Source organism: Mirounga angustirostris, unplaced genomic scaffold (assembly GCF_029215605.1).
Source record: "Mirounga angustirostris isolate CCGP_5_RB_7025 unplaced genomic scaffold, mMirAng1.0.hap1 SCAF_5, whole genome shotgun sequence".
NCBI lineage: Eukaryota > Metazoa > Chordata > Mammalia > Carnivora > Phocidae > Mirounga > Mirounga angustirostris.
The window spans coordinates 17,795,873-17,815,436 of record NW_026991713.1 but is presented as its reverse complement, the minus strand read 5'-3'; the positions used below and the strand labels follow the sequence as shown (position 1 = coordinate 17,815,436).

At 42.8% G+C, this 19,564-nt stretch overlaps 1 protein-coding gene across 2 annotated transcripts in view; it reads right to left on the bottom strand.

The window, feature by feature from the left end:
• The window catches only part of GLT8D2 (glycosyltransferase 8 domain containing 2), a 35,492-nt gene extending 16,400 nt beyond the window's left edge, over positions 1-19,092 (bottom strand). Inside the window, exons 1-3 of one of the 2 annotated variants that reach the window (XM_045872715.3) lie at positions 18,894-19,092; positions 8,206-8,252; positions 6,000-6,092 (exon numbers count right to left, since the gene is read on the bottom strand). In XM_045872715.3, the coding sequence (XP_045728671.1) occupies positions 6,000-6,092; positions 8,206-8,224 (112 nt within the window). In that variant the 5' untranslated portion in view covers positions 8,225-8,252; positions 18,894-19,092. Of the gene's footprint in view, positions 1-5,999; positions 6,093-8,205; positions 8,253-18,560; positions 18,688-18,893 lie in introns of those variants that run through there. The other variant, XM_045872716.3, reaches the window with a different exon arrangement.
• Between the last annotated feature and the right edge of the window lie 472 nt (positions 19,093-19,564).

Sequence of the window (19,564 nt, the reverse complement as noted above, 5' to 3'; positions counted from 1 at the left end):
TACAAAATTCTCTCTAGTATTTGGTGCACAAAATCACCACACAAATCTCATCTAGCATATTATCCCAATGTGATATATACAGACATACATATTTTCAAATGGATCTACATCTGTTTACGGAATTATGAGTGATTTCAATTTCCTTATTTGCATCTCTTGTGTTTTCCAAATTCTCTAAAGTAACTATGGTTACTTTTATAAACAAAAAAGAAAATATTTCTCTTTTTTTAAAGATTTTATTTATTTATTTGACAGAGAGAGACACAGTGAGAGAGGGAACACAAGCAGGGGAAGTGGGAGAGGGAGAAGCAGGCTTCCCGCCAAGCAGGGAGCCCGATGCGGGGCTCGATCCCAGGACCCTGGGATCATGACCTGAGCTGAAAGCAGACGCTTAATGACTGAGCCACCCAGGCGCCCCGAAAGAAAATATTTCTTAAGGGATTATTCCTTTTGGACTAAACTGTCATCTTGGGGAGGTTTCCTAATCATGTGGCATGTTACTTTCAGGCAGTGAAGTGAACTGCCCCAAATGCAAATCTGACTATATTTCTTCACTGCTTCCCATCCTTCAGGGGTTCCCATAAGGTAAAGCTACCTTCCTTTGCCTGGCACACAGGGTACCTCACGATCCAGCCCCTGCTCACTTCCCTAGCTTTGACTCCTTCCATTCCAGCAATACCAAACTACTTGTGGTCCCCTGAACACTGCACCAGGCAGGTTGTCCCTTTCCTCAGTGCCTTTGCACACACCGTTCCTGATGCCTGGAACGTTCCTTCCATCTTTTCCTGCATGGCTAACTCTGACACCATCAGACTAGATCAGACCCTCTGGGAAGCCTTAACAGCTCCTTACACAAATTAGCTCACCCCCTATCTGTGCTCACTTTGGTCTTGTTTGTGGCTGGATTTATCAGCTGCATTGCAATTTTTTTGGTTGCATGTCTTTCCTTTCTCTCTCATTACTTTGGGCGCTCCATGAGGGCCGGGACAGTATCTTGTTCATCTCTGTCTGCTCACTTGCAGCTAGCATAGTGCCTGGGACATGGTAGATTCCCAATCCACTTTGGAGGGAGGGAGGGATGAATGGATGGATGAATTTATTAAATACCTCTCCTTGAGCACTTACCCCACTGCACACAAAGCATCTATTCATGTGTCTGTCTCCCCCGCTAGACTGTGAGCTCATTATATTATCCCCGTGGAGTCTGGCACCTAGGAAGCACTTAATAAAAGTTTGCTGGATTTAACTGAACTGATGTGTAGATCTTACAGAACAGGGCTTTGGAGGAATGATTCCTGGACTACTCGTAGGCGCAAAGAAAGAGAGAGAAGGGTTGGAAAGCTGGGGCAGAGCCAGCCTGTCAGGCAACAGGTGTAATAAGGGAGGAGGAAGGTATCCCCAGGAAATAGGGTCACCCCAAGAGGACAAACACCAAGTTTATAGCTCATACTGCCACACTTCTTAGGAGCCTCTGCCAGTCAGGGGAGCTGGAAGCTAACCTAAGCCAAAAACACTGCTCTCTGCCAAGAAGTCTTCCCTGGACAGAATATGGATGAAGGCACACTGGAGAAAGGGGAGGAAAGATTTACCAACTGTAAATTCTTCACGAATGTTTCATCCTTGCAGCTTCTTGGGGGAATCATCCACTGTTTTTGAATCTGTTGTGCCAATTGGTGCCTAAGCCAATTCATCAAAATATTTAGCTGTTTGGTGCCCTAAAATCTCTAAGAAAACACCATACTGATGGCAGTATGGACTAGAAATGTATTCCATTGCACTAGTCCGTTCCCACAAGCAGCACTTATCAGAACACGCCCATTCCTAGAAAAAGTGAAATGTCTGCTCTCTCAACGCCAAGTCTCTGAATCCCATGTCAAATTAGGATCTTTTTAGCCAATCGTGTAAACTTGCCTCACTTCAAATGGGCCAGGAGTTAATCACCAGCTAAATTATCAGGAGCTTACATCAAATGTCATTATCAGGAGAATACACAAAATGGCACTATGCTTTTCTTCAGCATGTGACTTTACAGGGCTTCTGGACATTACCTTATACCACTAGTTCTTTGAATTACTGTCTTGGAAAATAGAAAAGTTAATATGGAATAGGTGGAGCACAGAGGAGTTTCACTGATTCTATTTTCTAGAATGGTAGATAAATGTCATTATACATTTCTCACAGCGCATGTACAATACCAGGAGTGAACCCGAAAGGTGTAAACTGTGGACACTGGATGAGAATGACGTGCCCGTGAAAGTTCATCACTTGTCACTAATGTACCATCTGGCAGGGGATGGTTTCTGTTTGTTTGTTTTTTAAGATTTTATTTATTTAAGAGAGAGAGACACAGCGAGAAAGGAAACACAAGCAGGGGGAGTGGGAGAGGGAGAAGCAGGCTCCCCGCTGAGCAGGGAGCCCGATGCGGGGCTCGATCCCAGGACCCTGGGATCATGACCTGAGCCGAAGGCAGATGCTTAACAACTGAGCCACCCAGGCGCCCCAAAAATAAAGTCTATTAAAAATATGAGTATGCACTTCTTGGAAAGAATTCCAGGGGCACCTGGGTGGCTCAGTCAATTTAAACGTCTGCCTGCAGGTCGTGATCCCGGAGTCCCAGGATCGAGCCCCGCATGGGGGTCCCTCCTTCTCCCTCTGTCCCTCACCCTGCTCCTGTTCTCTCTCTCTCTAAGTAAATAAAAAATCTTTAAAAAAAAAATTCCAGCCCCAAATTCCAATAAACCCTGATGATTTTCTTCAGACCTCTCCACTCCCATTCCAAAGGCAGATCTCTGTTACGGGTGCAGTGTGTGCCTCTCAAATCCTTCTTCATGTTATTCCAAAAGGAAATATACCACTTACATGTATTATTTTAAAACCAAAATGAAACCATACTTTTCACGGTTTTCTGCAACTTGGCATTTTCCACTTAACATAGCACAGATGTCTTTCCATGTCAACACTATATTCTTTTGAATAGTAGTTCATAACACTGATTCTTTTTTTTTTAAATGTTTTTTTTTTTTAAAGATTTTATTTATTTATTTGGGACAGAGAGAATGAGAGACAGAGAGCATGAGAGGGAGGAGGGTCAGAGGGAGAAGCAGACTCCCCGCCGAGCAGGGAGCCCGATGCGGGACTTGATCCAGGGACTCCAGGATCATGACCTGAGCAGTCGCTTAACCAACTGAGCCACCCAGGCGCCCTGATTCTTTTTTATTCAACACTGCATGGGATAAAAATGTGACACTGGACCCATTCATGTGCTCCAAACACTTTGTTAATTGGTATATGGCTAATGAACGAGCCAGGATGTGCATTTCCTTGCAGTTGTTTTAACAGCTGTTACAAAAGCTATTCATTTCTCTCTGTGGAGAAAGGAGTTTGCTGCGGGATTCAACTGGCCAAATGTGCTGGTTTATGGGCAGGGAGTGAATGAAGGGTGAGGAGGAAAGAACTTGAAGTTCAGACAACTTTTGACCTTGTATGGCTTCCTTCCTCTATTGAGGCATAATTTATTGTTATGGACTGAATTGTGTAAATTCATATATTGAAGCCCTAACCCCTAGTACTTCAGAATGTGACTGCATTCGAAGACAGAGCCTTTAAAGAACAATTAAGTGAAAAATGAGGCTTAGCGTGAGGCTTAATCTAGTGTGACTGGTGGCCTTATAAGAAGAGGCAGGGACATCAGAGATGTAAACACTCAGAAAAGGTCATCTGAAGACACAGGGAGAACTGTGAGCCTAGAAGAGAAGTCTTGGGAGAAACCAATGCTGTGAGCACCTGGATCTTAGACTTCCAGCCTCAAGAGCTGTGAGAAAATAAATTTCTTTTGTTTAGGCCACCTAGTCTGTGGTATTTTGTTAAGGCAGCCTAGGCTAATACAGATTTCTTAAAATTTGGAGATCTGGGAATTTTCTTAAAATTTCCTACTGTAGGCATACAGTTCCATGATTTTTAGTAAATTGATAGAGTTGCACAACCACAATCACCATTTTAGAACATTTCCACCTCCGTGAAAAGTTCCCTTAAACTGGGTTGCAGTCAATCCACTCCCGCTCCCAGGCCCAGGCAACCACAGCTCTCTTTTATGTCTCTGTAGATTTACCTTTTCTAGAAATTTCTATACACGAAATTGTATAATATGTGGGCTTTCAGGTCTGGCTTCTTTCATGTAGCATAATATCTGTGAGGTTTATCCACAGGGGAGCGCATATTACTGTGTTCCTTTTTATTGTTGAAAAGGACTCCACTGTGTCAATATACTACATTTTATTTACTCACTAGTTGATTCACATGTGGATTGTTTCCAGTTTGTGGCTACAAAGAATAATTCCTAGAAACATTTGTATACAGGTCTTTATGCGAAGTTATTCTTTTTCCAGATGCTCCTCATGTTCATTTAGACCAGATTACATATGTTTTTAACTGTTTTTTGTTTTTTTGAGAGAGACAGAGAACGAGAGAGAGTATGAGAAGGAGAAAGGGACAGAGGGAGAGGGAGAAGCAGACTCACCACTGAGCAGGAAGCCCCATGTGGGGCTTGATCCCAGGACCCTGGGATCATGACCTGAGCCAAAGGCAGATGCTTACCTGACTGAGCCACCCAGGTGCCCCTTAACTGTTTTTTTTTTAATGAATTTTTTATATTAAGATAAGTCAGCTTTGTGAGAACAGGGACATTGTTTTTTTTTCACTGTTGTATGTCCAGTGCCTAAGCTGGCTTAAGAAAAATAGTGTGAGATGAATGTATATAATGCACCAAATATTAACTGTATTTGTCTTTGCCTGATACGGCAACAGGTAATATTTTTTCTCTTCTGCATTTTCCATAAATGTATTTGTTTGATTAATATAAAAATTAAATTATCTAAAAATAGGAGCATCTGGCTGGCTCAGTTGGAGGAGTGTGAGACTTTTGATCTCAGGGTTGTGAGTTTGGGCCCCACAGTGGGTGTAAAGATTACTTAAAAATAAAATCTTTATAAATAATATAATATAATATAACAAAATATAACATAACATAATATACTTGCTATCAGTGTTTCTTAATTTTTGTGTGGGTTGATTTTGTGTGTTCGGAGGTTGTAAAGGTGCCATTTCAAGCAATTCACCCCTCGGGAGGGAAATTGGGCTCCTCGGCACAGATGGAAGAGGATATAGGGTCAATACAGGATCTTTTCTAAGTTGAGAATTCTGAGGCTATTTGTGTACTGATGGGAATGAACCAGCAGGGAGAAGAGAGAGAAGGCAATTTTCATAACCAAGATTATTGAGAGACTCAAAGGACAGATGTAAAGCAGGCAACCCAAAGTGTTGTCCAAAAACGAAGTGTCACTGGGAGCTTATTAGAAATGCAAATTCTCAGGCCTCACCCCAAATCTACTAATTCAAAATTTCTCAGGGTGGGTCCAAGTATTGTGATTTAACAAACTGTAATCGTGATTCTTATATTTGCTAAAGTTTGAGTAGCACTGATCATCCTAGAACATTACTGAAAAGTTGGCCTTGGGTGGATATTCTACAAGCAGGTCCTTGGGATCTGACCAAATTGTGGCTTGTCTCCGAACCCAGCTACTGAAAGGAATCAAAGGAACGCATTTAAACCGCAGTCCTAGGTATCCTATCTTGATGGATTATATATGCTTGCTTATCTGCTTTTTTTTAAATTCTTTTTATTGTGGTAAAAAACACATAAAATTTATCATCTTCACCATTTTTAAGTGCACAGTTCAGTGTATTAAATACATTCACACTGTTGTACAACTCTCGCCACCATCCATCCCCATAACTCTTACAAAACGGGAGTTTTATAAACTCACCTTATAAAACTACAACTTATACCCATTAAGCAAGAACTCCTTATCCTCCTCCCGCCCAGCCCCTGTCAACCACCATTATACTTTCTGTCTGGATGATTTTGACTATCTAGGTACCTCATATAAGAAGAATCACATAGTATTTGTCTTTTGGGGACTGGCTTATTTCAGTTAGCATACCTGTTTCATTCCTGAGCACAGTTCCCTTATGAACTTTCTTATACAGGATCCCACAGAGGGTTACAATCAGAAGGAACAGCAACACCTGATTAACTGAAATAAAAACAGAAACACATTCAAGTGTAACCTATCAAGCTGAAATTTGGGGAAAGTTTAGAATAGTCTTAGGAGCAGATGCCTTCCCTGACAGACATAGCAGTGGTGGTCTGGGACCTTTTTTTAAGCAGATGGCATGTGCATAAAGGGTTAAGCCGGGATGCTATTGATGCTCAAGGATACGGAGATGGAGTTTAAGGAGGATCCAGGGCTACCCCCGGCAGTCTGATGGCAGAGGCTACAACCTTAGTGCGTGTATGATGCTGCCTCTGGAGCCACTTTCTGTGCATGAATACTTTGTTTGAATGAAGAGCCAACATTTATATGATGCTTATGATGAGCCAGTACTTCTTATGAGTACAGGTTCTCAGCTATTATAACACAGCTGCTTCTCGGTTAGTTCAGCCACTGGTCAAGGATGACGTACAGAAAATTCTTGCCCTGAGTGAGAAGCCAGAAGACCCAAATACCTCTTCTAGTTCCCAGCATCCAGGACCATCTGTTCTAGAACAGTGACGCTCGCCCTTGGGATCTATTGAGAAGCACAGTAATATAGGACAGTGTTGTCCTAATATTGAGCACATGAATTGTGATTGTACATGAGGTGGTTTAGGAGGTTCATGATCATGGCATTAAGTAACATTAAATCACAGCGTGAGAAATCAGTTTAATTTCAGGTGCAGGCAGGCAACAAAAGCTACCCAGGATTGAATAACATTGTTCTAATCGTATATATTTGTATAATCAACTTCTTTTTATGATAGGAGATAGCTTATTCTACTTACAGTAAGGATATACTCTTTCTATTATAAAGTACACATAATTTTTTAAATGAGTCAACTTAAAGAAAATTGTTAAGTCATGCATAGGACAGAAGAAACACAGATGATGAAAAATTGAGAAGGTGTGCATTGCTCTACATGGAGCACAAGTACCTGAAATCTGGAAAATGTTGGTAGGAGAGGAAGGGGCTAGGATTTCAAGTGAGATTCAAATCTTGTTTCTATCACCTCTTAGCTGTGCAGCTTTGGACAGGTCACTTAATCTCTCTGAGCCTCAGTTTGCTCATCTGCTCCATGAGGAGTGTAATTGTAATATTAATCATTGTCTCACAGGGGGGTTTTGAGAGTAAACGAAGGCAATGTAGGCCCAGTAAACACGTTACAATTGTTATGTGTTATCATTTCCTACTTTTGTGCATCAAGGTATTTACATTTATTGGCCTCATACTGAGCTATTTTCTGGCTCCTAGGCCTTTGTCTTCACATTTGTAAAAGGAAGGAGTCATTCTCTACAGATGTCCTCCAGAGCTACATTCTGAGGCTCAGTGATTCTCCCGTGCTAACATCCAGCTCCCCTCTGCCTTTCTGGGTTGTCAGATGCAGCCAGAGACAACCGGATACTAGACTCAGTTTAAAACCAAGCTATGGAGAAATAGAAGATAAGGAACAAAGTCCTGTAGTTTATCAATACGTCTGATTAACATTTACCTGCCACAGCCAGTGTGGGGAGGCAACTCAATGTCTACTACCACCTCTATTTTTTTTTTTTTAGTGTAAGTATGTCTTATGCAATATTTGGGATATACTTATGCTAAAATATCATTCATAGATAATCTAAAATTCATATCTAACTGGATATCTTATCTTTTCATCTGCTACATCAGGCAATTCTACCCTGAGGCTAACAGCAACACAATTAGATTACTATGTTTCTCTCCTGGGTCCACAAACTGCTAGATCTGAAATCAAGGGCAAATCCAGGTTTTGATGGGGTCTGAAGATAATATAATTTAAGAATAGGAACATGAAATTACAACTGCTGAATTAAATAAGAACATGAATATTTATTTAAAATGAGAAAATAAGTTATACTTATAAGTTTTATAGAAATGTATGACCCCTCTCAGGATAAATCTATCTCTGGACAAAATACTTAACAACTTTCCACAGGCATCATCCTGAAATGATGATGCCAAGAATTGCATGTGGGAAAACTATCCATGAAAATCAAAGAGAATTTTTTTTTTTAAAGCCAAGATCTAGCATCAAAACAGTCTTTTAAAATATCTATTTTTAATAATCATGATTGTCAAAAGCTGTAATCTTACTTTTTCGTAACAAAGCCATGTGTGTTCAAGCAGACAAAAACTGTGACCTGTGGATTGAAGGAAAAAAGTTTATTTAAAACAGAATCAACCCAAAAGCCATCACACAATGATTAAGGACCATGTCTTTGATGGTCTGATATGTGGCAAACTGTGGACTCATTCTTTACTGTCCTGATACTAGAACTTTGGAAACAAATATCTCTTGGATGTATAGCTCCCCTCTTCCAATTAATTTCTCTGGCTGTCCAAACAGTACAAAGGCCCCCCAAGGGGTAATCTTTTGTCTTCAGGGTGTTTTGTTTTGTTTTGTTTTTTTATCTTCTCCAGAAAGAGCCCTGTCAGCTCTCTGGGTTAGCAAATCAGACAGTGCTAACTGAAGAAATGTCACACAAGAAGGTCTCCTTGACCTAAAATATCAACCCCCTGCATATTTTCTGCTATTATAACTGCATTCCTTTGACAAGGAAATTTTTACATCTTCAGGGACCCCTTTGGGAACAGAACTATACCTTACACTAAATCCAATCATTCATTCCATGAGTATTTATTGAGATTCTACTGAAAGCCAAGCACTGTGCTATGTAGTAGGGATGCACCAATGAACAAATCAGTCCCAGTCCCTATCATCATGGGGCTTTTAATCCTGGGGAAAACAGATATTAAAAAGTAACAAATAAAATAATTAGATTATGGTAAGAGATATGAAGGAAACAGAGGTCCTGGGATAAAGATCAACAGAGTTGGGGAGCGTTTCAGGACGAGAAATCAGGAAAAGCCTCACTGATGAGATGGCATTTGGTCAGAAGGAAGAGCAAGAACCAGCGGGAGAATGCAGAAGGAAACAGCAAGTGCAAAGGAAAGGAAACAGCAGGTGCAAAGGCCCTGTGGCTAAAAAGAGCTCTGAGTATTCTAAGCACAGCAAGAAGTTCAGTGTGGCTGGAATGGAGTGGACTAAAGAAGAGACGGGCCAGATGAGACTGAAGACAAACTGTGTTGTCTGTAAAGGAGTTTAGATTTTATTTCAAATGCATGCAACTCCTTCCATCCATGTCTGCCTTCATTAAAGTCCCCAAAGCAATGTTTTCAAATATTCCCACAGAAATTCTGATGGTAAAGGAGAGTGAACACTCAAAATCATCCATAATGAGCTCTAAAATACAAGTTTCTTGTGTTACTTCAGATTCCTGTAAACTGCGCAAGAATGAGGAAAAATAATGACTCCTTTCATTGCTAGCCGAGGTCCCCTCAGAGAGAAAACTCTCTGTTATCATGAAGTCAAAGTCTTCCATGCATGGATGGGGTGGGCAGGGATGAGAGCATGAACCTGTTAAATGGGTCCAAGTAAATGATGAATTGGAATCCTGGGGTTGGCCACAGCTCAAGAACATTATGTGAGGAGGAGAAAAATCCCATTGCAGGGGCTGCCACTTGCTCATGAGAATGTCTTTCCTTGTGACAGATGGCTCCCAGGGACTTTTCAAGAACTCTTGGGAGGCCCAATGTTCAGTCCACAGTCTTCTGCCATGCTCTGCACCTTCTAATCCCCACCCTACTGCTTTCCCCCCTTGGATCTAAAGACATGTATCAATGGGTTTGGGGGAAATCAAGGAAAGGGGGTCCTTTTTGGACATGGAGAATGGGGGAGAGATGCAACTAAGACAAAGCTCTGTGGACACTTTGATTATAAGGGAATGTAAGCCATCAGGAAGTCACAGGAATTTTGAAGGGGATACTGGGTGGGGGAAAGGTGAATCCATTTTACTTGAATCTCCAAATCTATGGCTGCTGGCAGAAATCTTAACTTTTCTGAGACATAAATCTCAAAAGTCTGCTGAAACCCATAGACCTCTTTCTAGAATAATATTTTTTATTTTTTTTATTTTTTAAAAAAGATTTTATTTATTTGACAGAGAGAGACAGCGAGAGAGGGAACACAAGCAGGGGGAGTGGGAGACGGAGAAGTAGGCTCTCCCGAGCAGCAGGGAGCCCAATGCGGGCTCCATCCCAGGACCCTGGGATCATGACCTGAGCTGAAGGCAGACGTTTAATGACTGAGCCACCCAGACGCCCCTAGAATAATATTTTTTAAAGCTTAAAAAATATATTGTATTATAAAGAAAACCAATTATGGAATTTTAAAGAAAAAGAAGCCATCAGCACATTGGAGGAAAAAAACCCAAATTTGTGACATGATATGTGTATTTCTTTATTAAGCAGCAACTGTTAGCAAGTGCAATAGTTACTGTCAGTTGAGGTAGTGGTGAGCTTTCAAAAACTGTGAGATACCTGAACAACTGTAACGTAATATGAAAATATCTGATTTCTCAGGGAATGATAGCACAGGTACACAGTAACTTCGTTCACAATTAAAGGAAGTGCCCAGTTCCAGTTCGAGGCTAATGAAAGTCAAGATTTTTTTAGGTGCACCTAAGTGGCCCAGTCGGTTAAGTGACTGGCTCTTGATTTCAGCTCAGGTCATGATCTCAAGGTCATGGGCTTCCTGCTCAGCAGGGAGTCTGCTTGAGATTCTCTCTCCCTCTGCGCCCCCAGCCTCCACCCCCACCCCCACTCCTGCCTTGCACATGCAGGTGCGCTCTCTCTCCCTCCCTCTTTAAAAAGAAAAAAAAAAAAGATTTTTTTTCGCATCTAAGTACATGAAATCCTGTGAAATGTATCCATGAACACTTTGTCAGTCTGTGCACCACAGGTGAAAGGTTAGACCCCCTGGGCTAGGGAGACTCAACTGCCATCTGGGTCAAGATGATGTTTTCACTGTTTTATCATCTAGAAAAACTGGTGCTCTGGGAAGATTTGTCAGATTTTTCCTGAGGGTTTTCATAGGCCCCGGCTCATGACCTGGTAGTCCAGGTGATAGGCAGGGTGAGCCCCCAGGCCCAGGCAAACACCAGAGAGGGACAGGCTGACTTTCAGGGGGACGGCCAGAGAGAGGAGTGTGAATGGAAAAGGAAGCCCTCCAAAGAAGGCTGGAGGGATGCCAGAGACAGCTTTGGGATAAGATTTCCTCTTTTGGACTGCTGTACCTGTTAAAGATCGTGAAAATGCCCACCTGTGCAGCTTCATGTAGACCGATGTTGAAAAGTCCTCTGCCTCTCTATTGAAGATTACAGAAGATAAAGAAGGACCAGGACACAAAACAGAGGGAGACTTTCACACACACATACACACACACACACAGACGCTACCAAGCCAACTTCTTACACAGACTCCTTGGCTTTGCATGAGACAAATTCAGGGCAAATTCTAAGAGGCCTATCAACCAGATATATTCCAGGGACAACATCTTTTAACAGGAGAGGCCAACCACTTCTTCAGAGAATAAAGAACTGGCCTATAAGAACTATTTTTCTGCCAAGACATTTGATACATGTTGACAAGGTGATTTCTTTGTGGTCTTCTGGATTTCCATAAATTTCATATTGCCAACTTCCATAATTAGAAAGATTGCTTCACCCAGAGAAACACAAATTGTGTTTCAGTATACCTGGTGTGTGTGTGTGTGTGTGTGTGCACGCGTTTTTAAATAGGCTTCCTTTCTGTGACACAAGTAATTTATTAAAGGCATATTATCAGTTCAAAATTTGATTTGTTGAATTTTCAATATTTACACATAGCAGAATTCACTTTTTTGGTTATATCATTCTATATATTTTAACACATGCATAAATTCTTATACTAAGAATTTATTGTATCTTGTACTAATTGTACTAAGAATTTATTGTATCTTATACTAATTCTTGTACAACAAATGGAATAGAGAACAATCCAACAGCTCCAAAGAATTCTCTTGTGCTACCCTTTTGCAGGCAGAACCTGCCCAACCCCTAGCCTCTCGAAAACACCAATCTATTTTCTGTCCCTATAGTTTTGCCATTTCCAGAATGCCATATAAATGGGATCATGCAATACACAATCTTCAGAGACTCTCTTCTTTCACTTAGCATGATGTATTTGGGATTCATACTTGCTGTTGAGTGTGTCAATAGTTTTTCCCTTTATCCTTGAGTAGTATTCTGTTGTATGGATGTACCACAGTTTACCTATTCACCCATTGAAAGACATCTGAGTTATTTTGTGTGTTTTGTGATTATGAATAAACCTTCTGTAAACACTTGTTTACAGGTTTCTGTGTGATTTTAAGTTTTCAGTTCTCTACGGTAAATACTAGAAATCAGATGGTGGGGTCATTTGGTAGATGTGTATTTAACTTCATAAGAAACAGCTTATCTAAATAAATAGAATCTTTAAAAAAGGGGGGGGGAACGCCTGGGTGGCTCAGTCAGCTAAGCGTCTGCCTTCAGCTCTGGTCATGATCCTGGGGTCCTGCACTGATCTCCCTGGTCAGTTGGGAGTCTGTTTCTGCCTCCCCCTGCTATTGTGCTCTCACTTGCTCTCTCTCTCTTCCTCTCAAATAAATACAATATTTTTTTAAAAAGAAAAGAAAGAATGTGGCCATTAAAAAAAATAAATAACAATTTGTCTTGAAAACCCAAAGTTTATTTTAAAATTAAGTTGATCCCTCTTCATTATGGTCCTTCAAAGGAACTTCTGAACTTGACATTTGACTGGAGCTAGCAGTCAGCCAACAGGGAATACTCAGCTTTAGAAACCAGCAGCATGACAGAGAGAGCCTCTGCCAGGCGGCACGAAAGGCCGGGATATCACAGCGCCCCAGGGCTCCCTCGTGAATCCAAGGATTGTGAGAACTTATTGGCAGTGATCTTGGGAAACTCTTCAATAGGAAACTCCTTAATTCACTGTAAAGAACCAGCTACAACATCCTTTTTATTTCCCCAGGCTCTAGACTTAGGGTACATGTGTGCTGGCCCCTTCTCTTCCCCTCTTATACCTGGGAGACAATCGAGTCAAAGCAGCACTTTACTTAAGACTCTTTGGATATTGATTTCGGGTACTTTTTATCCACTTACAATTTTAGATCATATGCATTCAGCTGACTCTTTGAGATGATGTAAGCTTAGAATGGTCTCTGGCCACAAGCCCCCTCTTGCCCACTCCATGAAGGAAGGCCATCTAGCATCACAGGAGATAATGAGGGGAAGGCAAAAGGATCTCAGACTGAGTCCCTGATGCCAGTTCTACCCTGGGCATCCCCATTAGTCAAACCAATCAATTACCCTTTCTACCTTAAATTGCTTTGAAATGACATTTTCTTGCAAACAATAGACCTTATAAATACATTCCCTGTGGCAAGAATCGTGTGCACCTATGGGGAGAGGTTTTCACGGCCAGCTACCATTTATTGCACGCTTAATTTGCACCCAGCTCTATGCTGACCAGGTCTGTCATCTTCTTTAATTCTTCCAACACTTTTCAGGCAGATACATCACCATCCCCAGGTTTCACATGAGAAATTGTGGCTCAGAGAAGTTCAGCAACTTGCTCAAAGTCACACAGCTATTAAATGGCAGAGCAGGGATGTGAAATGAGGGCTCTCTGACTTCAAATCCCATGCTCTTTAACCACAAGGAAGTGGAGGTCTTCAAGGGCCATTCTGGCTACCCCAGGAAGCGGGGGAGTCAGGCTCCAGGTAACAGATGGCACTGTGTGCTGATGGAGCATCAGTCAAGTTTGGTCTGCTTGTCCCTGAGTGCTTCGTGACTGCAACTACTGAGATCATGCCAGAAGCAGAGAGAGTGCTAGCTAGTCCGAGAAGGGGGCTCATCTTTCCCCTGTCCAGCATGTCGCCAACTTGAAAATCCCTTTAAGACAAAACAAGAGGCTCCAGGAAACTGTCAATGGCACATCTGATTGCAAGGCACAGCAGCGGTGAGCCAAGGAGAGAAATTCCTGAAGCAGATTCTCAGAGGAAACTTTCTGAGCAGCTTTCAGAATATAAGGCAAGAGTGGAGTCCTGGAGAAGCATGGACTTCCAAAAGAAAGCCCTGTTCTATTAAATATTTTTAAAAATATGAAAGTAGAAAGATTTGGCATCCTCTCCCTCTCTATAGTTTCATCTCCTGTCTGACGGTGGCACTTTCTGTGTAAGTTGCTGTAAATTGCTGTTTCTGGGACTTGCAGTCAAACGCATACTAATAGATTAAGTAGGCGCTCGAGAAATGTTTGTAGCTCCTAGATAGGAGCTCATGATGTGGATTTGGTAGAGGAATCAGAGGTGTAAAGAGGTAGAATACCGATGGAAGAAGTCAGGGGATGTCCTAAGACCCCATACAATAAGAGGCAGAGACCTGGGGCGGAGAGAAACGGGAATGTTTGGGGCAGAGCCTGGGAGAGCATCTTGTGGGTTAACACAGTTCCTGCATGGGAAGAAATGCTTTCTTGCCTCTGAACTTTGGTTCATGCAGTCCCTTCTGCCTGGAATGCCCTTACCCCTCCTCCTTCCCCAGTAAACTGTCACTTGTTCTTTCAAGACTCAATTCAGGCATTACCTCCTTCAGGAAATCTTACCTGATACCCTGCCTGGGTGCTCGCCTGATCTCCATTCCTATTCCTATCCCTGCACGCAGATCATTGTTCTAATATTATGGGTGTGCCCGTCTTCTCTCCTAAATCATGAGATGACTGAGGACAGGCACTGTGGCTTGCCCACCCCTGTGTGCCTCAATAAATGTGTGTGGAATGAATAAATGAGAAACAGGAGAAAGGAAGAAAGGGAAAGAGGCTCCTGTTCTGTTCCTCAATCCCAGGAAGAAAGGAGGCAGTGTACCATTACTCAGGAAAAAGGCCAGAAGGAGGGGACTGTGGATCTATTCCAGGAATAAAAGCAAAGGGCTCTGGTCTTTTTATCAGCCTTTTTCTTTTTCATCAAAACAAGAAGGCCCAGAACTGTGTTCCTTGTACTTTCGTAAGCTTTCCTAGGCTGAGTGACTCCTGTGCAATGGTTTCTCCACAGTAGTAAATAACCAAGCCTTTGGCATTGAAGAGCCCGTGGGCTTGTCTTCAAGACAGGAAGAAGGATGGAGCCTCGCAGCCAGTGTTGGAGAGAGAGATTCCCTAGGCAAGGCACGGGGGTTGGCACCTTCAAAGAGTAGCGGAAGGAAGGCTGAGGTCCTGGGGCCTGTGACTAGGAAGAAAAGGAGAGTTTAGAGAAAGGTCTGGACCTGAGAAGTGACCATTAAGTTTGAAAATGGGCCCCTGAAGACCTTACACAGGGAGCTATTTAACCAGATGCCAAAGAGTTTGGGCCTATGGCCAAATCTGGAAAGAATGTTTTAAGACCTGGCAGTGGCTAAGCAACTTAGCTCTGCCTTGGAAGAAAAGGCAAAACTGGCAAGGACTCCAGAAAAATATTTCAAAAATCAGAGCCCCTACGTTTTAGTCTACCTGCCAGCTCTAATCAGTGGGTAAGGGCTTTCGGTATTGCTAAATTGAGAAGGAATCTAAAGCTATCACCACAGTTGGTTAAAAAAGAAAGAAAGAGAAAAGTAAAGAAAGAAAGAAAGAGCTCTGATTGATTAATCCTGTCTGCTATGGGTTTAGGTAAGGAGGAATAGGAAAGAACCTGGAAATCAGAATGAAAGATAAAAGAGGGGGATCTGTTTTTTTTTTTTTAAGATTTTATTTATTTATTTGAGAGAGAGAGACAGTGACAGAGATAGCAAGAAAGAGCATAAGCCCGCCACTCCTTCTGCTTGTGCTCTCTCTGGCAAATAAATAAAATCTTTAAAAAAAAAAAAGTACAGGGGCACCCGGGTGGAGACACACAGTGAGAGAGGGAACACAAGCAGGGGAGAGTGGGAGAGGGAGAAGCAGGCTCCCACTGACCAGGGAGCCTGACGTGGGGCTTGATCCCAGGACCCCAGGATCATGACCTGAGCTGAAGGCGACGCTTAACCGACTGAGCCACACAGGTGCCCCCCCCCCTTTTTTTAGTGAAAGAGAGAGCACAAACCAGGGAGGAGAGGCAGAGGGAGAGGCAGAGGGAAAAGCAGACTCCCTGCTGAGCGGGAAGCCCAACATGGGGCTCAATCCCAGGACCCGGTGCTCAATCCCAGGCCCCTGCGGGATCATGATCTGAGCCAAAGGCAGACGCTTAACCAACTAAGCCACCCAGGTTCCCTAAGAGGGGGCTCCTTAAAGATATTATTGAATGATCAATGTGCCAGGCCTATGTGCCAGGCATTGTTTTATGACCTTTACATACATTCACTAATTTAATCCTCACAACAACCCATAAAGTTACTATCCCTGATTTACCAAGGAGGAAACTAAAAGTTCAGGGAGGGTGACAATTAATGAGTGGCAGAGATTCCCACCCAGGCAGTCTGGCTCTGAGTTCTCATTCTTAACCATCTTAACAGATACTGTAGCCAACCACTTTCCATTGCTGATTGCAATCATTGTGTCAAGCAACTGACATAAACTCTGTGATTTAACTTCCCTCCATAAGACTTGCACCCTGCAGTTCGCACATGCATAAAACATTTTACAGAGCACTTCATCTTAAACCACGCGAGCTAAGAGTCATGAACAGGACAAGAGCATGCGTTCACCTGAAGAAAGAAGAAAGAAGGACAAAATCAGGACTCGGGAATTTGGTCTCTCACAAAACATCTCTGGCCTTTTTACTTTTTGCTCTAGCATGAATGGTTTACTCAAGATCCTCCAAAATACACAGGACAGAGAAGCCAGATGAGGGAGTCTTCGTTTTGTGGAGGACCTGTTCTGCTTTCTCCTGTGTTGGAATGAAGTATTCTTTCGCAAAATGGTTTCAGAGCAGGTGTCAACAAACTATGGGCCCTGCATCAAATCCTGCCCATTTTTGTAATAAAGTTTTATTGGAACATAGCCAGGTTTATTCTTTGACGTTTAGTCTCTGGCTCGTCTCACACTAAACAGCAGATCTGAGTAGGTGCAAAACAGACCATATGGCTTGCACAGCCACCAATATGGCCCTTTGCAGAAAAACTGCTGATCCCAGCTGTCCACTTTAGGCCAGATTTTCTATATACCCCCATGGCACAGGTGCTCATCTCATGTCCTTAACTAGGGAAGGAAGAACACTACCTCCCCTTTGGTGTTGGCTAGGGGAGGTGTGAAGTAGCACATCTATAAGAGGAACCAAAATGAAAACAAATGTGGCCAGAACAGCACACAAAGTGTGCTCTGAGAAATGTTAATCAACATTATGTGATAAAACAGTTCCGGGGTCAATTGGGAACTTCGGTGGTAAACAACCTTAAGCAGATTTCTCTACTGTGGCACTTCTCAGGACCTTTAAAATGCCATTATGCCTTGAGATCGCTCAGAGGGTGATATGGTTCACAGAACGTACTTTCCCCATGGGCCTATGTTCTTTAGAACATTCTTTGGGAAATGCTGAAATAAAATAAGTATTTAGAATCATGCTCCCTGGGAACTAGAAATGAAAACTATGTGAACTGTGGCTTAGTGAGCATGTCTTTCTCTCAGTAAGGAAAGAAAATGAAGAAGAAATGAAAAGAGCCAGGTGAAAAAAAAAAAAAAGAAAGAGAGGTGTTTGAAGGGAAGAAGGAAGGAAGCAGGGCCCTGGAGAAATACCATGGGAGGAGCTGAGGAACACTTGGAGGACTGGACTATCAGAGGGAACGATGTGCCAAAGGCTGGGGCTGCCACCCACGCAGGATGTGTGGCCACGTCCATCATTACCATGGTCATCGTCAGCACTACCGGGGCCTCCCTACTCTGCAGATCCTGTGTTATGTCCTTTAGACCTACAATGTCACTTCATTCCCATTTTACAGACGAGGAAATAGAGGCACAGACAAGGAAGTAGTCAGAGACAAAGCTTATAAAGCTTGTAAGTGGCAATGCATAGATTCAACTCTGTGATCTGGCCCCAGAGCCCATGTTCTCCCCACCGCACTGCCCTGCTCTACTTGTACCTGCATTCGACCAAGGGCGGTAAGCTCAAACAGGATTCTGTACGGAGATGCGACACGAAGCCACTTGGAGGAAAAGACAAAACAAACCAACCAATGTCACTTTGATAACTGACTACACAGGGAGCCAAACAGCTAGAGGACTGATTTTTCCCCCTCACAGGACGGCCAGATGTTTAGATAGCATGTTTTCTTCTTCTCCTTCTTTTTACTCTTGTGTTAACTATTCCTTCTTAACTCCTATCATAAGTTATCTATCAGGCTTATCCAAGGTCCTACATTTGCTCCTAAAGTGAACGTAATAGTTTTTGAATGTTAAGAAAGCATTTTCAACCCAAACACGACAACTACTGTATTTATAAGCCCCATTTAGATTTCCACAACTACCGAGTCTTTTTTTCAGGTTCTGAAAACATGAATCACAGCTCAAGTAAATCTTTTGTGGCTCAGAAATGTACCTGCATTTAAATACTCGCATTTATCCACGTCCTAGCTTACCAATGACTTCCATGCTTAAAGTATGATGAAAATAGTAAATCACACTGGTCAGGAGAGTTAAACCCAGGTCTGGAAAAGCAGTCTAGCATGTAAAAAACTTGCACAGAGTATCCTGGATTTGCTGCAATGGCAAAAAAAAAAAAAAAAAGGAAAAAAGAAAAATGGTTGCCTCGGCATGCTACAAACATTGGCTGGGAGCTCCTGAAGGCGAAGTTCATGTGGGGCAATCCACTTCTGATTTACATTCTTGAGTCTACAGCAAAACAAAGGGCTGCTGCAGGCGGGCAGGGAAGAATGGAAAGACTGCCACACTGCTCGTCAATTTCTGTTTACCTGGTGAACGGTGAGGGCAGGGCTTTGGGCTCCTCGATCCAGAAGAGCTGTAGGGCAGAGTGTTCAACTCCTGGCTGGCTTGGGGTTGCTGCCCTTCACGCTGCTTCGGCTGCTTCTAAGATCCCATTGGAAAGCCCAAAGGGCTGGAGAGCCCCAAGGCCAATATTACATTTCCAAGAGAGTATTCCTCCCCCTGCCCCCAACACCCCCCCACCCTTTGCTTGCGTTGACTTTGGAGAGGCTCGGGTTTCTTCCACTCCTGCGCGGAGCAGCTGGGAGAGTTGGGAATCAGGCGCGTTGCGCTGGCTGCCGGGGTGAGGCGGCCCCTGAAACCACTTCCAGATGTGCTTGGCAGGCTGGCTCGCATGGCCGGACTTCCTCTGGCATCCTCCTCCAGCAGTTTGCATGCAAATCATTTCGAAAACAAGGCAGCTCTGGAGGAAAAGATTCAAAACCGGAGAAAAGCAAATGCTTGGAGGGTGGATTTCCACCATGCATTGGGTCTAGGGTAAATTTTGAAAGAGCAGACGTGGAAAAAAGAAGTTCATACTGATTTTCAGAATCTCAAATTAGCCACAAGTTTCTCCTGAAATCCCCCAGTCATTAAAGTGCTGTGGTCCCCAAATTAAAGCCCAGCTAACAGCTATGGTCTCATTTTACCAAGGCAATGA